This window comes from Podarcis bocagei (genome assembly GCF_964188305.1).
Source record: "Podarcis bocagei genome assembly, chromosome: 9".
Classification (NCBI taxonomy): Eukaryota; Metazoa; Chordata; class Lepidosauria; order Squamata; family Lacertidae; genus Podarcis; species Podarcis bocagei.
In genome coordinates, this window is record NC_138134.1 from 61923421 (window position 1) to 61942947 (window position 19527).

Genomic DNA, 19527 nt, shown 5'->3' on the forward strand with positions numbered 1-19527 from the left:
CAGCTGCTCATGGCAGACGGCCATGCCCAACCAATGCACAATGATGTAGTGTTGAGGGTTCTTGACACCACGAGTGCCCTACTTACCTGAATGGCTATCTCACCCATTGCTTCCGAGTAAGAATTAATACCACATGTGAGTTTAGGGTTGCCAGGTCAGGAGCATCCCAGACCCTCAGATTTCAGGGCCCCAACCTGGAACATAGGAGACCCTGTCAATGCCACAGCAGTTAGGATCTGGAGACAGAGGTTATTGCTATTTATTAAATCTCTATACTGCCCTTCATCCAAGGATCACAGAGCTGTTTGCAACAGAAAGGCACAAATATGCATAACCTAAAAAGGTAAAGGGACCCCTGGCCATTAGGTCCAGTCGTGACCGACTCTGGGGTTGCGGCTTTATTAGCCGAGGGAGCTGGCGTACAGCTTCTGGGTCATGTGGCCAGCATGACTAAACCGCTTCTGGCAAACCAGAGCAGTGCACAGAAACGCCGTTTACCTTTCCGCTGGAGCGGTACCTATTTATCTACTTGCACTTTGTGCTTTTGAACTTCTAGGTTGGCAGGAGCAGGGAATGAGCGATGGGAGCTCACCCCATCATGGGGATTCGAACCACCGACCTTCTGATCGGCAATCCCTAGGGTCTGTGGTTTAACCCACAGCGCCACCCGCGTCCCTATACATAATCTAGTTGCAAACAAAAATAATACCACCTCCCAACAGTTTCAAAGGCCATAGATTGTTGAATCAGCCCAAGGCCTGGTGTCTAAAGTTATGTAATAAAGGCACCAGGTGAGACTCTGTAGGGAGAACATTCCACAAGCAGGGAGCCACTGCAGAAAAGGCCTTTTCTGGTTTTGTTCCCACCCTCCTCCGGGACTTCGCATGGAGGTGGCACACGAAGAAGGGCCACAGATGATGATCACAGGATCTATGGGGTGGTTCATAAGGGAGATGGGGGTGGAGATGCACCTCCAGGGCTGAAGACAAACAGCTGCCTTAGCAGCAGTGAAGTGACCTCCTCAGGACAAGCATGGGCCGTGTGTGTGGAGGGCCTGTGCTGCCCAGTTGACAAAACTCCCCCTCTCAGCCTCACCAAGGTGGTCTAAAGGAAAGCAGAGCAATATGGCTTGGCTGCAGGAGTTGCCGGAAGGAGGCATACAAGGCACCATCAAACCATCTTAGGGACTCCACTCTGGATTTGTGTAGTGTTTAGTCCCTTGCCCTTTCTTCTCCTGCAGCGGTCCTGCAAGGCAGTGGAGCATCAGGTTCAGTTTTCCATCCCCTTAGATGGGCTACCTTCCCAGGCTGACGAGTCCCATCTGCCCCTCACTTCTCTCTGCAGCAGATGCAGAAACCGCCTTCTTGACATCTGGACCCACTTTTGGTCTTGCCCGTTCAATCTGCCAGAGCCTGTCTTTGCAAGCAGGGGAAGGTAAAGAGGAAGGCAATGAAGCATTATTTCTGCACACTAGGGAGGTGGAAAACACACACTTAACCTAACAGTCCCCCCCCCCATTCTCTACTCTGCTGAGATTGCACCATTACTGAATGAGGCTTTGGGGCCCACGTGAGTGCTTTAACATGGACGTGACCTCTGCTGGCTTAACCTCTGCCCACCTTATTAAAACGGCTTTAACGCGGACAAAAGGGGAGTGGGGGGCACAGCAACTCACGTCAGGAGGATCAAAATGATGAGCATGCTGAAAGGGAGGGGAAAGCCGGGAAAGTGGGACACTGAAGGGGAAAAATCGCAGTGGTGCTAAAGGAATGTGAAAGAGGGAGAAAGGAGGCGGGAAGGTAAAGACTGGGGTAGGGAGAGGATGTGCTAGTAATTGAGTTCTAATATAGGTCAGGCTGGAAGAAGCATTCAGAGTGAGAGGTGATCAGAGACAAAAAATACATATAAGGCATATAGCAGTTCTGGAAAGACTGCTTCTGGCGGGGCGGCGGCAAATGTGGCCCTCCAGTCTTCTCTGTCTGACCCCCGAGACTCCAGGCTACACTTCTTCAGCCACACACCCCTTCCCCAGGCCACACCTCTCAGCAGGTCTGCTTTGCACCCACCTGGAGCGCTTTTGCCAATTGATGTTTTGTTGAGCTCTAGCCATCCCTCTTGCTTGCCTGGACGGAGAAAGGAGAAGTGTGTGTAAAACTAGCCTAATGTTCAAAGGCAAAACCTGCAGGTGTTGCTCCACCCCCCGAGGATCAAAGGCAGGAGACTAAAGGAAGCTGGTGTCTTCCAGATGGTTTGGACTACTACAGCATCAATCAGCACCAGCCAGCATGGCCATGGTAGTCAGAGCCCCAAATATCTGGAAGGCACTAGGCTGGTGAAGATCGGTGTAAGTGGTGGCTGCCCTCAGTCATCTTCCTATGATCATGGTCCACACACTGGTGCCTCCTAATGTTTTTGATTACACTCCTGACCATCTCCCTTTCTTTTTGCAAATTAATTCCACTTTCTTCCCACTGACCTCCTTCACTTTACTTCCAATGCTGCCACCTTCTGGGAGAAATGAAGCCGGCCACACTTTGTAGCATTTTGCAACAAGCATCTTGTAGAATTTTTGAAGTCAGGCCTCTCCCCCGCTCCACCCCCCCCCCCGCCCCAGGGTCATTTTACCAATCATTTGTTTGGCAGGGGAATATGTGGAGATATTCCTGCGTGTGTATGGCCATGTGAATCAAGGGCCAGGGTTACACTGCACTGGAGAATTAAGGAGGATCTTCCTTCCTAATCTAGAGCCTGGTTCCTCTCATTCAGTGAGACCAGCATTGGTCAGCCATATACAAGCAAATTCCAGGAAGAAAAAAGAAAAAATTTCTGGGCTCAGTTTGTGACCTGAAAGACAATAATTGACAGCTCAGACATTCATCTATATATTGTGTTTTTGTAAAAAACTGCCTTACAAGAGGTCATATTATATGTTCATTTCAACCAGTGTTGTGTACTCTAGCAGTGGCTCTCCAGGGTCTCTCTCAACACCAGCTGCCTAATTTTTTAAACTGGAGACACTGGGAATTGAACCCAGAGCCTTCTGCATGCATTCCACCATGGTTATGGTGTAACCAGTGAGAGAAACAAGGTTTGTTTTGCACACAGCCAGAAGCGTCCTGGGGGACTTCACGTGGATGCCTTTTGCAGATGGTTCGCTCCTCATAAACTGTTCCTTCTGCAAGAGTGGGGGACCAATTAAGATGGCCTGCGCTCAGAGACTTGACGATGGATCGCTGGATGCTCTGGGAGACTTTCCAGTAGAAAGAGGAGGTGATCCAGTTGAGGCTCTCATCTCACTGTGGAATGGTGAGTTCTGAAGGACTATTGACACAATCACTCTTGAGTGACCTTCTCCAGTGCTGTAGAGTCCGCAATGTCCTCTGGTATTCTAGTGAATTCTGTGTGATGAAACAAGATGGATGACAGCCAGAGCACTGGTGGGGTAGAACTTGCTTCCAAGGCCCAACAATCACTGTTTACAGCATCAATAAGGGCAGCGAATAATTCTTTTTTTCATGGCCTCTAATGGGTCCTCAAGTAACAGTCCAGCAATGCTTTTGCAGGTCAACTGGAATCTGGTCTCACCTGTTGGTGCAGATGTGTCTCAGAAGCCTGCTGAGATAATTTGCTTCATCATTTTCAGGATGAAGTTGCTTGACTTCAGAGCAATTTATGTGCTACCAATATGGTTCCAATTCAAGCAGAGGTGCCGATTGCTATGTCTTCCTTAACTCTGTGGGGTCAATTTTAGTTTATGAGGCCCAATGCTGTGGAAAGGGGCTTGTGGAGTTGTGCCCTCTTGAACCCTGCCCATTGTGGCTGGTGAAATTGATCAGGGCCTTTTCAAACATCAGCCCAAAGGTTGGGAGACACAATTTTGTTTTCAAGAGTTTGGGAGATAATAATAATTTCATTATTTGACTTGGTTGCCCCAGCCATTCTGGACAGCCTCCAACATACCGTATATAAAAACATAATAAAAATGAAAAGGCTTTCCTATACAGAATTTGCCTCCTCCCACTCCTCCAATATGTTGTTGGCTTACAACAAGGGCAGAAAACTTATTGCCTTATTGTACTACAACTTCCATAATTTCTGATCACTGCCCATGTTGGCTGGAGCCACAGTCCAATAAAATGTGAAGGGCAGCATATTTGCTATCCAAGTTTTGACATGCTGACAAGTTTTGTGAGTTGATTGTGCAACTTATTTTTCTCCTGTTGGTGGGTATGTGTCATGGGGAGTTCAGTTAGTTATTGGTCATATTCCTAACACTGTTTTATGTGTAAGCTGCCTTGTGGACTTATGCAGATCTCATACGGTTCTGAAGGTAGGATAATACATATCATAAATAAAGAAAATAAATAGTGACTGAGATATTGGGGCTGTGGAAGGAGGAAGAGATTGGGAAGAGACATATCCATGCAATGAAAACATAGGAGCCTGGTAACAACATATATTTAGATTAGCTTGCAAACCCACTGGGTATAACCTGCCCTTTTTATGTATTTTGTAAGCAACCTAACATTTTAAGCACTTCACAATTATCATAATCTTGTTTATTCCCAACAAAATTCAAGAAAGTTTTTATCCACAATATAACTATGTATAAACAATAAAAGCTGTAAGAAAGTCAGTAAATGTTATTATATAATCTATAGACAAACTAATCTGTACAAGACATCAAAACAAAATGTGATTCACTAGTTTCAAAGTTTCTGGAGAACAGATCTGTTGTCCACTACTTTCTAAAACCAACTGCAGTTGGAATTCTTTGCCCAATTCCTTGCCCAGAAAACCTCAGCACAACTCTCCCATATTTAATAAAAAGTATATTTGAAGAACTTAAACTTATGATGACATTATGTTCCCAGCTGAAATGAAACTCCTTCTGGGTTTCAAAAAACCGTTTACCAAAACACCATCAGCGAAGGTTCAATTTTTATTTTGTGAACAATTTGATACAAAACATTACAGTACTTCAAATAAAAACAAGCAGAGAGACAAACAATATGGGCGTTTCAAATAAGGCACATGTAAAAAAAAACCCCACACATCCAGTGAAATAGACAGGTTCTATATATATATTTGGAGGTAGAAATAATTACAAAAATATGGAACAATTTTAAGCATTAGCAGTTCAGTTCAAACTAGGATCCCATTTTAAAATTGCCTTGGTAAGATAGCTTATGTGGCATTTTATGCACTACATTTTTGTGGCAACTCTACTTTTTGCTTCGGAGGAGCAGAGTGGGGAGGAAAAGAAACTATACCATGAGTAATACAAGGAAATTACAAAAAGTTATAAATGTCCATACAAATGTTTTTAATAACAAGAAATTCTTGAAGCACCACATTTTAATTTCCCCCCTCAAATTAAAAAGATATCTACAACACTTTTCTTTATATTATTATTAGAGACCTAATGATGCTTTTAATAGCGTTGCTATATCTGCTGGAATGGCCCCTTCTTCTCCTGCAAAATAAAAAGAATGCATCAGAGGTGTATTTGTGAAGAAGCATTTCATGCAAATAATCAGCGTTCTACACAGCTAAAAAACCTGCAAGCAATAATAATCCATCCCCTTCTGCAACTTCTTAAGGTGGGGGGTCCAAGTGACCTCAAATCAATTTGGGTGTTACATTATGACTAAGAACTAATGATGTAAAGAGTAGCTTGGATATGTACTTGCAAAACTAGAGACACAAACCATGCAAGTCTCTAGGTTTTGTACTGTTGTGCTGAGCCTGATACTATGCTTGCACAAGCTGTGATCCAATATGGTAGGTGGCACAGTAAAATATCAGGCCTGCAAGCATCTAGCATCCAGCTAGATGTGAAAAAGTGGTATAATGCTTAAGAAAGACATCAAAGCAGTGGGCTAGTATTCAAAATACTACACTGAGCACACTACCCAGGCTCCTGCCTTTGGAAAAGCTTCAGATATCCATTAATCAACAAGAGATTTCTACTCTGGAAATAAGGTGCAAGGAATGCGTTGCATTGGAACTGAATTCGCAAGTTTGTCAAACAGCAATACGCTACTTGTTTTCCCATTAAATTCCTTCCCCATTAAATTCTTGTCCTTTAGAATTCTTATTCCAAAACAGTGTTTTAGATGTATGTCTGAACATGAGAAATATAAGAGACCTTTTCCAACATACATTATATTTAAAGTACTGTGATAAATCTGCCATTGCACCAGCTGTTAGCGCTGCAATGTGTTGACAAATTGGTGAAATTAAATATTGCTTTAACTGCACATTCTGCTTTCTTGCATTATTTTTTAACATCTTAACCCAAAAAGTCACAACTTCAACTGCCCATAAATTATTTATTTCTCTTCCCCACTGGTCTCCTGGCACAATGAACCTAAATATTGTATTTCTTTGAACTCTCTCACAGTTTGGGGCCCAGAGCTGCTTCTACTTAGCATATTCAAAATGGTGCTGCAAGAGCTTACCTGCATCTGCTGCTGTCATGTCTTGTTCTAGCTTTAATTTCTGCTGACTAATTCTCAGCATGGATTCTTCTATAGTCCCTTTACTTATGAGCCGTATCACTTTCACTTCTCTTAAAATAAAATAAAAAGAACATGTTTGTTCATACAATTCTGTAAATCCCGATTTTGTCATCAGTGTTTCATTTCCATTTAAATTTCCAGCAGTTCTACAGATAACAACAGTGCCTGCACGTTAATTATTTTTAATGAAGACTGTAAGTGTCTCATCACATACACCTCTGTGAAAAAATAATATTCCAATATAAAATTAATGGGAAATGAATTCAAGTTTTATCCAACACTATACCAGTTATACCAGCTTGCTTACACCTCTAGACACAAAAAAATCCCTTCTAAAGATTTAGAATACTTGATGCAGTTTATTGTGGATAATTTATTTTGTTTACAACTAAAGCTTCTCCTCATAAACTAAAAACTTACCTAGTTTGTCCTACTCTATGGCATCGGTCTTCTGCCTGCTTGTCATTGTAAGGATTACAGTCAATGTCATGGAGGATGACCACATTGGCTGAGGTCAGATTAATCCCTAGACCACCGGCTTTTGTGGAGAGCAAAAAGATAAATATACCCATATCTGAATTGAACTCGTCTATCAGATGTATCCTACCAAAAAGAGAGAGAAAGCAAAACAGTTTTCAGTATACAAGCCTCTTGTTGTTTTGCCTTCAACTATTTGAGCTGACACACATAGGTATGCTCAAGTCAAGCATGTTCACAAGCAAACCATTTTAGATCATACCCTATGGATATTTCTTTCACGCAATACATTTCGATGGAATTAGTTCAGACATTCAGACTGCAATTCCATGTACACTAACCCGAGTGTGAACTCTGCTGGAACACAGTGGGTCTTCATTCTGAATAAACATTGCTCTGTCAATTGCTAGTTGGGGTACAGAGAATTCAGCCACGTATAGGCTCCATGCTTCGGCGCTCATTAGTCATTTATATTATGATTTCCAGACAGCATGTCTACAGTTAGCTCAATCAACTGTGCACTGTGTAATTATTATCTTTGTTTTAGGCTTTATAGCAATTATTTCCAGTTCCTTTCATTCTATGCATTATATGAAGGGAAGAAATTTTAACCATCTTGCTTCAAGAGTTTTTCATTAACTTGAGCTGTTTTATAGATCTCCTCTAATTCCCAGTACCTCCCAGAGTCAAGCTCGAATAGAGGCAGAAATGACTATTAGTTGGACCTGATAATGCTTCCTTGTGTTCTTGTGGAAGTTTCACCTACCTGTCTGAAATTTGTGTCTTTCCATCCAGCCTCAGGTATCGGTGCTGCTTATGTTTCAGAAGAACCTCTAGGATGTCTAGCATCATAGTAAATTGGCTGAACAGGACAACTCTGTCACCCTAAAGGAAGGAAGAGCAGTATTTAAGAAAAAACCCATGCATGCACCTGAAAGTTTGTTTTATACGTATCCGTAGAGTTCTGGCACTTGAACAAAAGCCACCTTGTGTAAGATTCAAATTCTCTTCAACACTATGGAACAATCAGGAGATAAACAGCATGCTGGCCTTTTTACGGGCTGCAAACTTACAAGTGCTGAGTAATGATTTGAAGCCATAGGCAAGACTGTACTTGGAGCAACCAGTATATTCGCAATGAAACACGGGAATAGAGAGAAAATGCCCCAGGATTCAATTACTTTACCTTGGCTTACATAGCACAACAATATGTTGTGATCTGAAGTACCACGTTTCAGCAGTTCAATGTGTATTTTAGATCTCAAGACGGGAAAGTTCAAGTGTTTTAAAAACAAGCCTTTATATTTCTTGTTTGACTGAGTACTCAACAGCCAACAAATTCAACAAATATTTGAACAATATCTGAGTCCATTTTTGTTACATAGGTCTGCTTCCTACTCTTCAAGGACAATGGAGTGCCAATTTAGGGTGAAGGATGAAAACCTGAGTCCCTGCTGGCTTCCCCCACCTGGGGTCCTCCAGATGTTTTGGCCTACAACCCCCAACAGCCCCAGTCAGCATGGTCAATCGTCAGGGATAATGCGAGTTAAAAGTTCCATGACATCTAGTGGGCACCAGGTTGGAGAAGGCCATCCTATGCAGATACCAGCAAAGGGTAATTTGGGGAGCAGGCAAGAACTTTAATCAGGGTTAATTACAAGCCAAGGTGTTGGTGGGGAGGTGGAGGGGAAGGAATCTGCTGACTTCTGAACTCTGACTAGGGTTATTTCTGGCTCCCATCCATCCTCATATTGCCGGGAATTTGAGGTAAGTCTTCTGACATCCAAGCCTAACACTCAAACAGCTTTCTACAGGATTTAGTGACATTAAAACACAGCACAACTGATATCAGCACATTTATGTGTAAGATGTATGTTCTAGAATGTCCAAAATATACTTTTAGAACAAACCTTTTCTTTGAATTCAGACAAAATGCGCTCTAGTGTTCTAAATTTTCCCGAATCCAAAATTAGATCCATTTCAAGCTTGAAGTCATTAATATTTGCATACTGTTTACAAAGCAAATGCAATTCATAATCTGTCATCACAGACATATCTTCAAATATAAGGTCAGGGTTTGCTTCACAGTGTGTAGGCTCCTAAAACAAATAATCATAAATCAAAATGAAGCAAGCTATTTAGGAACTACCAATATTTCTTCAGGCTTTCTTTTCTAAGTTTACTAATGGATTTTTGAGTGTAAGTGCTGTTAGAAAATTTTAGATGCATTCAATAGTCATAACATGTTAGAACAAAAAGAATAAGCCTGACAATAGGCAACAATCACCTCCCTGTCCCACTCATCTCTCAGATAATATAGGGTTTTTTGGGGGGGAGGGGGGGAACATGTGTGCCGTGCCTATACAGAAGGTAAAAATGTTTATGATTGTCTTTTCAGTAGAAAATCAGGACTAATCCTAGAGCTGGAGAAAATATTGTGACATTTGTATACACAGAGTTATAAAACTACCTACAGTGTGGTTCATATGAGTACAATTAGCAGTTGAAGAATTATTTCTCAGACCTGGCAGAATAGGGATTGGATTGGAATGTCAACTTCTGTACAAATGTGATGCAACCAAGAAATGGCAAGGCCAAATCCTGCCTTGTTAGCTATGTATACCACACATGCCTTGAAAACCATGCTTCCCAAGAGCAATCATAATCCAAATAGCAGGATGTGAGTTTACAACAAAGGTCAGAAAAAACTGTATTCTACGATGAAGTGGTGGCACAGGAGAAAAAGGGGGACAGTGCACTGCCCCACTCCTCCCTTATCCACCTGCTCAAGTGAAGAATGGTTCTTATGAGATATTTGCTGGGGTGTGAGTGGGAAGAGAAAGGGAGAGAAAGTGAACACATACAAAGTGTTATTGTTCTTTGGACTGTTTAATGTTATACTTACTTCCTTAATTACACACACACACACACACACACACACGCACAGAGTTTAGAACTTCTTGTATCTGGGGAAGGAGGCTATTGTCCATCGAAGTTTATGCTCAATAAATTTGTCAGTTTTTAAGGTGCTACAAAATTATTTAGTCTTGTAACTTGGAGGAGGGGGAGAGAAAGGGTTTGGCCTTACTGGTTTTTATTTGGTTGCATTTTGACATCTAAATATTGACATCTAAATATTACTTGTGGTTTTCATGTTTTTGGTACATATTCAATTTCATATACAGAGATAAATTATTTTTAAAGTTTCCCATCTGTTTCCTCTAGTGTGGCCAGATCACAGAAAACTGGACCCTTTGTCTTGTTTCATCCCTCAATCTGTGACACATTTAGAATTTCAGCAATGCTTTCCTAAGGAAGCTTTCTCTATTCTCTATTGATAGTTTGATACATTAAATGATATAATTTATTAAATGCAGGACACATAGTTGAACAATAAGTATTTGGTGCAAATACCAATTTGTTAATAACCAAATTAAAATGCACCAAGAGCCTACTGGATTATTCAAATCCAACACTTTACCTTGAGCATAAGTTTTGACATCACTTTAAGTTTCTCTGCTGTAAAATACTGACGGTGAAGAAGAGGATGATTGGCCATTTTTCTTAGCTGCATCATGACATTGCCCATTTCTGAATTCTTTTCTAGGGTTAGAAAACAAATGATATATATGTATATGTCCAGTGGATATTTTCTATTAATATACCCACAACAATAGAATAGTTCAGTATTTCTGCTCCATATATGATAAAAGTAACAGAGGAAGATGTAAACACCAACGCACCATGACTGTCAATTGATTTCTTTAAGTAGCTGAACAGATCTTGGTATAGCTTTTCCTGTTTCTCAGACATTTCACACTGTTCAACAATATCTTTTTTGGGAGGCAGCTGTTTGAGGACCTGGTGGGATAAAACAACGTTTTGAATTATTTGGCTACCAAGCGTTTGAACTTAGACTTAGAACCAGCACATACTGTGTTGGAGGCTGTTCCTGTTCAAAGAAACCTGTGTTCAGGTGATTTAAGTTAGTCTAAAGCAACCAGTATAGGCTAAAAATAACAAAAACAAACCACCAAACATACCTCATCTTTTACTCTTCTCAGGATGAATGGTTTTATTATCTGCTTGGCATGTGCAATTCTCTCTTTTTCATATATACTGTGTTCCTCGGTTGCTTTCTAGAGAGGAAAAACATATGCTGAATTGCATACAGTGGATGCAATCAAGTTTTATGCTGAGAAAGAGTTTTACCATTTAATAAAAAGGAATGTTCTGAATGTGAATGTTTTGTAGTGAATGGTTGTGATTTCTAAAGCATTTATTATAGCTCCACTAGCACAAAACAGGGGTATTATGTGGTGGTATGCATGAAGACTACATAATGACTTTTTAGGTGGTCTGCAAGGATAAGTTATAAAGACAGCGCTCATTGTGAAAAATGTACATGAAAATCATAAAAATGTTTTTCAAATATACTTACTGCTTTAGAAGAGAACATCCTCCGAATTTCACTAGTGCTACTACTGAACATCCGTGGCATGACAAAATTCAAGAGCGACATAAGTTCTAAAAGGTTATTTTGCACTGGCGTCCCTGTTAACAGCAAACGGTTTTTTGCCTATTTTCAAAAATAAATGAAAGCCATTAGCAGATATAAAATGAGATCATCTATTCAAAATGACATTTCAACAGGAGAATGATTTTACTGTTGAGCAATCAAATAGTCTCAAACTAACTGCAGTTTATCATTACCCTTATAAACCCAGGACAGGTGTGCCTAGAGTTACAGCTTAATTTTGTAAAGCAAAAAATCAGGATGCAACTCATTTTAACACAATTTTACTGACACAACACCACTTGAAAACCTAAGGCAACATTTACTAGAAAGTACCAAGAGTAGTAAAGAGCATCAAAATCTTACATTAATTGTCATCAGGTGTTGATAGCGAACAGAACCCATGTTTTTTAACATGTGACCTTCATCAAAGATTGCATAATTAATTTTCATCCGACGAAACAGACTGCGGTCTTCTGGACTGCTAATTGCACAGTTATACCTATCAAGAGAATGAACTATGAGCATATATCTCTAGATATTCCCTCTCTCTCTCTCTCTAACACCCCCCCACACACACACCTCATTCAGGTGTTCTACTTCTGTGTAAAAACAACACATGAGGAGAGGGGAAGCAAAGACTGGTGTGTCAAATCTGCCCCCATTGCCCTCCACGAATTTGGGGGGGGGGACTTCTTCAGCAGGGGACCTTTCCTACTTGTGTATGTGTCCGACAATATGGTAGGCTTCTAAATAATGGAAGAGGCCTTCATTAGTAGTGCAGGAGTCTTGCTTCAGAAATTATTCTTCCAATTCATGGAGGGTGGATGGGAACAGAGCTAGCATGATTGTTCCCATCCCTCCCCCAATGCATGTTGATTTAACACAGAAGGGAAAAATTGAACTACAAATACAGTATATTCTGACATCCAGAAAGGCCAGGTGACACTGCTGTGATAACATAGGGTTGCGTTTTTTCACCGTAATGCCCTCCACCGAATCTAGAGGCAACAGCAACTTAACCCTGTGTTAGATCCAAGGAAACGTGAGCAGAAGGAAAGTAACTGCTGGTACTATTCAGCAAACATTTGGGCAAGTGAGTTTGCACAGTGCTACAGCACTGCTTTCAAGAATATCCTGTTTTCATTTCACTTCTCATGCAATGCTGTAGCACAAAACGTAGAACAGTATTTCCATGACATGAACAGAGCTCATTTCCTACACATAGAAGGATACTCCCAAGTGGTAAATTGTGTATTGAGTGCCAAGACTGTTTTATAGTAACACTCAATAGTCTGCACACGACTCTGAAATTAGGATCAAATGAGGAAAGTCTAAACCCAGCAATTAATTGTTGTATATGAATTGTCAACTATTACAGACAACACCTCTGCATGCACTTACTATATACAATGTGGTTAAAAAGACTGGTGTTGCCAAAATACCGTCTTCCTGGTTTTCCCCAATGCCAAATCCTATAATGACTTTTTTACTTAGTCTTAGAAAATACCCAACATTATGAGCAACAATTTATTGTGTATGGAGAAATATATTTTATATAGCACATACTCCTGGAGGGAAATACGATCTCTGCATGCTCTGTACATAGCCAAGTAACACACAATATAAGCCCCTCTGGGACCCCTGTGAGTGGGGAGGGGTTGGAGCACAGAGTGCCATGAGAACAGAGGTCTTTTCGCTGTAACAATTTCCCCCAATGTAACGTTTCTTTTTCTTTTTCCCAAAGGAGCGAACAATAAACATTTTGTTATACAGGCACCAACCCACTTGCATGCAATCAGCACCCACCCTGTTTTCGGTGCTGCAAAGGGGCGGAACAGGGTGGACTTACATGTGTCCCGCTGATCTGTGTGGCAGCCAGGAGCACAATCCCTGTGCGAGTGGAAAGCTGCCTGTACAGAAGAAGGGGAAGGGGTGCCTGTGGGGATACCACTGGAGTAAAAAAGCATGTTCCATGTGATCCTAGGCAATGAGAATCAAGCTTATTCCCATCTGTACAGCCCCAGCCTGGTTTCTGCATAGGTATGTTTGGGACTGACTTACCAGATTTAAATTGAACAGCATGTGGTATAGTCTGAAAGAAGTGCCTGATTAGGAAACAGCAAGTGGCTAAATTTCACACAGTCCTTGTACTTACGTTGTCACAATGACATTGAAATCTGCAACTTTATTATGGATATCCATTCTGAGATGCCTCCTGTCTTCTTGCGAGCCTAGACAGAAATAGACTTCATTTTTCCCCAATTCTAGAGAATGGCTTTATAAAGCCTCAAACATCTCTGCAATTCACAATGTTGTTTAGGGAGTTTTGATACCCACATGTAAAAAGTCGTACTGTCTGCATTTTAGCTACAAATGTTTTATTTTAAAACAATATAATTTCTTACCGTAATAAAATAAAACTTGGAGTTCAGGACACCACAGGTTCACTTCTCTTATCCAGTTATCTGTTTTTTTAAGAAATGAATTAAATGATTACAGACGTATGCTATGTGTACATACAGATTAATTTTAGTCCCAGTTTTGTTTTTACTAAACTACAAGTCAAGAAAACTGTGTGGATTACAATCGCTGTTGTACAGCCAAAAGAGTGGACTTCATTGAAGAACACCTCAGTTCAAAACCCCACTAAGCTCTGAAACTCATCCAGTGTCGTTATCTCTCATTCCAACACATCTAATTGAGAGTTTAGTTGGGGAAGCACTATTGTGTGCTGCCCTGAGCTTCCTTGAAGAAAAAGTAATATATACACATAGCTATAGTAATGCAATATATAGTATACATGTTTACTTGAAGTAAGCTGCTATTGATTTTTAATCCCGCAAAGCCTGTTTATAATTGGAGCCTTAAAAAAAAGAAAATAAATTCCTCACTTACCTATTGTTGACGCAGGCACTACAATCAAATGTGGACCTACATCACCCACTTCGTAAAGATATGCCAGAAATGCAATTGCTTGAATGGTTTTTCCTAAACCCTGTGTAAAAGTTGAGATAATTTAAAATAAAATACTATTGCCTTTACAGTACTGATAAAGTTAAGCAATGAAATGTTAGCCCATAATATTTATCAAGCTAGTTTTGGGTTTTAAAACTGAAAAACGGAGGTTTGTATTCAAAAAATATTATGTTGTTAAACCCGACTCTTTAAGAACCGCGTAACCAGGTTTGGCTGACTGAGGCAGGTCAAAACCTCTGGTCCTCACATTATCCATCACATAGGAGCCAGCAAGTGGTTTGAGTACATAAGCAGGTACAATTAGTATACACCCCTTGACCTTAGAATAATAGAATTGTAGAGCTGGAAGAGCCCACGAGGGTCATCTAGTCCAACCCCCAGCAACCAACCTTGTCCCTTCACAGGCCTTCCTCTTAGGAATGGAATATCACTAGCCAATGAGGCAAAGGTTGCCCAGTATTCTCCTGGGATCTAACTTGAGGAGTCCTATGGAGACCCCTGTTCCTCCTGGTGAAGCACAAGGTACCATTTGAGCCGCTCCCTCAATGTCTATCTCTGCCACTCAAGGTTCTCTGGCTCAGACCTGGGACTATGCTTCATAGAATCAGAGAACTGTAGAGTTGCAAGGAAGCCCAAGGGTCATCTAGTCCAACCTCCTGCAATGCAGGAATCTCAGCTAAAGCACCCATGACTTCAAGCTCAAGGGAAGTAGTTGATCATTGGAGGAAGGCTCCACCTGTCACAAGGACTCAAGGAGGGAGGGGAATGGACATAGTCTGTAACCCCTGGCAAGACTCAGAAACGTTAAAATCACTCACTCCCTTCTTGCTAGCAGCACAGAACAGTATTACCACCCACTGAACATCCCCCTGTCCAAGAGACAATGAAAACTTAAAAATCATTTTGGGGCAGCAAAGAATTTCTTTCCTCACTTTCCTTCTAGAACAGCACGAGGATCTCTTTCTCCGATGCCCAACCATGTGCATGTATGATTGCTACTATCAACACATCCTGATTCATTTGTAACGGCTCAGCTATTAAAACTATTGGAAAACTGTGTAACAGGCCACAAGCTAGTCTCTCCTACTAAACACTTCGCTACTGAGTAGCAGAAGCAAACCTTACCATTTCCTATTCTATTAGATCGCAGTCTTCCTAGTTAGCTAAGGCCAGACTCAGATAATTTGCTAACACTGGCCATGCAGTTATAATGTAATCACTAGTTGAAGTGATAATAATGTCAACTTACCATTTCGTCAGCTAATATGCCATTTAGCGAATGCTTGTGCAAAAGTGCTAGCCAATTTAAACCAATCTTCTGATAAGGCTTCAGCTCCATGCTGATAATAAAGAAGAAAATGCACCATTAACCACTCATGGAAACTCAAATCTAATGACCTGATGTTTACCAGAAATGTAGTACAGGACTTTTTAATATAAGGTATTTGGAGCTTTTATGTTATTTGGATGGCTTGCCTTTTTTTTCTGTCTTTCATTTGGGATGTGAATGTGCGTTCTGCCCGTTAGGGAGGGGGTTCTAAGCATCACTAGTTTTCTTCTTCTGTGAAATAGCTATTTAGTGGTGCTCATGACAGTTTTGATTTCCAAAGGTACTTGCCAAAAGGTTGGGGACCTCTGGACTAGCTATTTCAAAACATGCAATTTTCACAAGGAGAGAGAATGAGGGTAGTGGTTTTGCTTCATATGGATAGGGAACAATGGGTGCTGGACATTTTTCAAAACCAGTCTCCTCATCTAGACTTCGAGGATTTAGAAACCAAACTTCTAGCAACTATTACATACACCTTTCTTTTATGGTACTTATGTAACATTCACTTAAGAGCAATCCTACCAACCTTGAATTCAGAATGGAAGGCTGATCAATGTTCCATCCGCTTCCGCTATCTCCAGTGATCCTCGTCACTTGTTTGGTCAGTTTATTTGAGATCTCTTCACATTTGTTCATTAGCTGTAACACGACGGCTCTCTCTCTTAGTAATATTTTGCAGTTCCATATAATATCTTCTGACAACCCATTGGTCTTGCACATTTTTGTGAACTGTGAGAGATCATGGGGGGGGGGGAGAGTGCAGAGAGCAAGGCATTACTCAATCATAAAGACAGCAAAATCAAACTGAGCCTGTTTGGTGTTGTTGTTTGGTGCCCCAGATTACTCAATTATTCTTCCAAAATACTATGATATTCATTAATTAAAATTGCAATGGTAGGCATACATCTAAAAGCTTATGAAGATTTACTTATTGGTAAACACATTTTTATTACTTCGATATTTTGTTCCAGCAACCCTCCCCACATAGAATGAGTTCCTTCTGAGCAGGCAAAGGCAATGTGAAGATGGAAAACTCAGCTGCCATCTTAAAAATGCTTGAGATTGAGACAAAGGAAAAACAGGTAACGTTGAGATTAGAAGGGTGGTGGTTGGGTGATTGTCAGATCGCCTTTGCCTTCATTAAAAAAACCAAAACTGGAATAGCATGTTATCTCCATTTTCTTGCCCACACAAAATATGAATGGGTGGTATGCAACTAAGTTTTGCTCAGAGTAGAACCACTTGAATTAGGGGACCTCGTAACTTAATTTCAATGGGTATACTCCAAGTAAAACTTAGTTGAATACCACTCATTGTGTATATAATCAGAAATTTGATCATGCATTTTTAGGGTGAGCTATCTCACATCAAGAAGCACATGGCCTTCCATATCAGAGTTCCACCCACAGGCCACTTCTATCAGATGAAGGACTAGGAGTCCTTCTCTTTCTCCATTTCTGCAGCTCCTCAAAAAGCTGTTCTAGGACAGTATAGCTGTTGAGGGGCTGCAAGAGAAAAAGTTGCCTCCTTCCCCTCTTTCTCTTGCAGGTGTATCCATTGTTTCGGAGTTATCTTCTGTTCATGGAATGGCATACCTGACTCCAACCCACTCAATTTTCCGACACCAATATCATTTTTAGTGATCACGTTTAGAACATTGTAAGAAAACTGAAAATCCATGTTTCAACAGCAGAGGGCAACACAGAGCTAAAGATAAGCTAGACTACATTGAAATTGCTGTACAATCTCTCTTAATTACAAGAAACAGAATGAATGTGCTACTGAAAGTATAACGGGGTATGATTTTTGCACCCACTCATATATTTTTGAAATATAGCATTAGATACTTTAAACAAATCAGCTTCTGTTCTTTCTAGTGTATCTTGATTTCAGTGAGGCTTTTGACAAAATCCTGCTTTTGTGGAGAAGCTGGTAAAATGTGGGCTGGGTGAAGTAACTGTTAGGTGGATTTGTAGCTAGTTGACTGATTGAACCCAAAGAGTTCACTTATGGTTCCTCGTGATCCTGGAAAAAAGTGACAAGTGGAGTACTGCAGGGTTATGTTGTTCTTCAATGTCCATATAAATGATTTGGCTGAAGGAACTGAGGGGATGCTAATTTAATTTGTAGCCAATACCAAACTTGGAGGGGTAGCTAAAGCCACAGAAGACAGAATAAGAATTCAAGATTACTTTAACAGATTGGAAGACTGTGCCCAAACTATCAGAATGAATTTCAATAGGGGGAAAATGTATGGTTCTACACTTAGGCAGGAAGAACCAGCTGAACAAATAAAATATGGGGAACTGGGTTTGCCAGTAGTACATGTGAAAAGGATCTAAGGGTCTTCGTAGACCAGAAACTTGATATGAGTCAACAGTGTGAAGCAACAAAATGTTAATGCTATTCAAGGCTGCATCCAAGAAGTCTAGTCTTTGAATCAAGTCTTCTAAGTATTTGTAGATGGCCTCTCTGATCTGCTGAAGGCTGTGCCACCAGTTTGCAATGTGGGTTGTTGTGGCATAAGACAGACATGAGTAGTTACGGCCTTCATGTTCCTGCATCTCCCTTGCATGAGGGAGGCCCTTTCAGTGTCAAGATAATCAGCATGGACAATACTTGTCACAGATCTGGCTACAGTTCTAAGACTGCCTCTAGCAGCAGAGAACCACCCTCCATACTTGTTTAAACAGGGAAGTAATTTCAGGATATGAGGAACAGAATGAAAAACAAGCTAATATTTTCCTAATCCCAAAGCTATAATAGCCTTTTGTCGGGCTCACTATTGCAAATGAGTACAGTAAAGCATCTTAATCTCATGCATAATGTGTAAAATGAAAAGGTATTTTTGTTTTATTTTGCTTTGCTAGGATTGCTTCACAACCATGGCTTGCTTATAAAGCCCATTCAAAGCATTCTGAAAAATCACCATGAGCTAAAAAGGAACTCCTCTAATGTTTCCTTTGTACTAAAAAAGCATGGCGTAGTCTATACTTGTGACAGAATGAGGTGGTAGAACACCCAAATCCTTGAATGACCAGCTCTCTCTGCACTAGCCTACAGCAGGCTTCCTCAAACTCGGCCTTCCAGATGTTTTTGGCCTAGAACTCCCATCATCCCTAGCAAGAAGGACCAGTGGTAACGGATGATGGGAAATGTAGTCTCAAAAACATCTGGAGGGCCAAGTCTGAGGAAGCCTGCAAGATGGTGGCACATGCAGGCACTGCGGCTGAGTGCTCCATGGAGAGGAGTCAGGGTTTGTTAGGACGAATTATTTATAGCCGACACAAAATGCTGTATTTAATTATGGGGTATCAGAGCTTCTAGGGGGTTAACCAGGCTGGGATAGCAGACTTGTTGGTTTTTGAATGTCTGAGGCAGATTTTTTCAATTTCGTTGTTCTGTATGACAATAAAGATTATTGTATCGTATCGTATCGTATCATGGGAAGCCCTTCTCATTGCTCCACCATTAGGACAAATACATTTTCTATGTTGGCACCCTGGCAGTGGAATATCCTCCTGCAGATGCATAATGGCACTGACACTTCTGTTCTTTTGGCACATTGGTTTGCCCAGGTGCCTTTTTTTTGGGGGGGGGGGTAACAGCTGCAAGTAAGGCATCAAAATTGTGATTCGTTGGGTTGCATCCAAAGAGGTTGCCTCATTTGTACTTCTTCTCTCTCCCTCACTCCCCCTCAC

General features: G+C 41.0%; 1 protein-coding gene and 1 long non-coding RNA gene across 3 annotated transcripts in view; both read right to left on the reverse strand.

Moving 5' to 3' along the window:
• Positions 1 to 4930: 4930 nt before the first annotated feature.
• The window catches only part of SMARCAD1 (SNF2 related chromatin remodeling ATPase with DExD box 1), a 45730-nt gene continuing 31133 nt past the window's right edge, over positions 4931 to 19527 (reverse strand). For both annotated transcript variants that reach the window (XM_081206975.1, XM_081206976.1), the window contains 15 exons: positions 16353 to 16555; positions 15746 to 15836; positions 14416 to 14515; positions 13926 to 13985; positions 13676 to 13751; positions 11884 to 12019; positions 11443 to 11580; positions 11045 to 11140; positions 10745 to 10862; positions 10483 to 10604; positions 8912 to 9100; positions 7768 to 7886; positions 6945 to 7127; positions 6465 to 6574; positions 4931 to 5476 (listed from right to left, as the gene is read on the reverse strand). In XM_081206975.1, the coding sequence (XP_081063101.1) occupies positions 5415 to 5476; positions 6465 to 6574; positions 6945 to 7127; positions 7768 to 7886; positions 8912 to 9100; positions 10483 to 10604; positions 10745 to 10862; positions 11045 to 11140; positions 11443 to 11580; positions 11884 to 12019; positions 13676 to 13751; positions 13926 to 13985; positions 14416 to 14515; positions 15746 to 15836; positions 16353 to 16555 (1803 nt within the window). In that variant the 3' untranslated portion in view covers positions 4931 to 5414. The remainder of the gene's footprint in view (positions 5477 to 6464; positions 6575 to 6944; positions 7128 to 7767; positions 7887 to 8911; positions 9101 to 10482; positions 10605 to 10744; positions 10863 to 11044; positions 11141 to 11442; positions 11581 to 11883; positions 12020 to 13675; positions 13752 to 13925; positions 13986 to 14415; positions 14516 to 15745; positions 15837 to 16352; positions 16556 to 19527) is intronic.
• On the reverse strand, positions 12147 to 13669 carry LOC308594443. Its single transcript, XR_014011484.1, has 2 exons — positions 12821 to 13669; positions 12147 to 12640 (listed from the first exon to the last, which is right to left on the reverse strand). It is a non-coding gene; the product is annotated as an uncharacterized lncRNA (long non-coding RNA).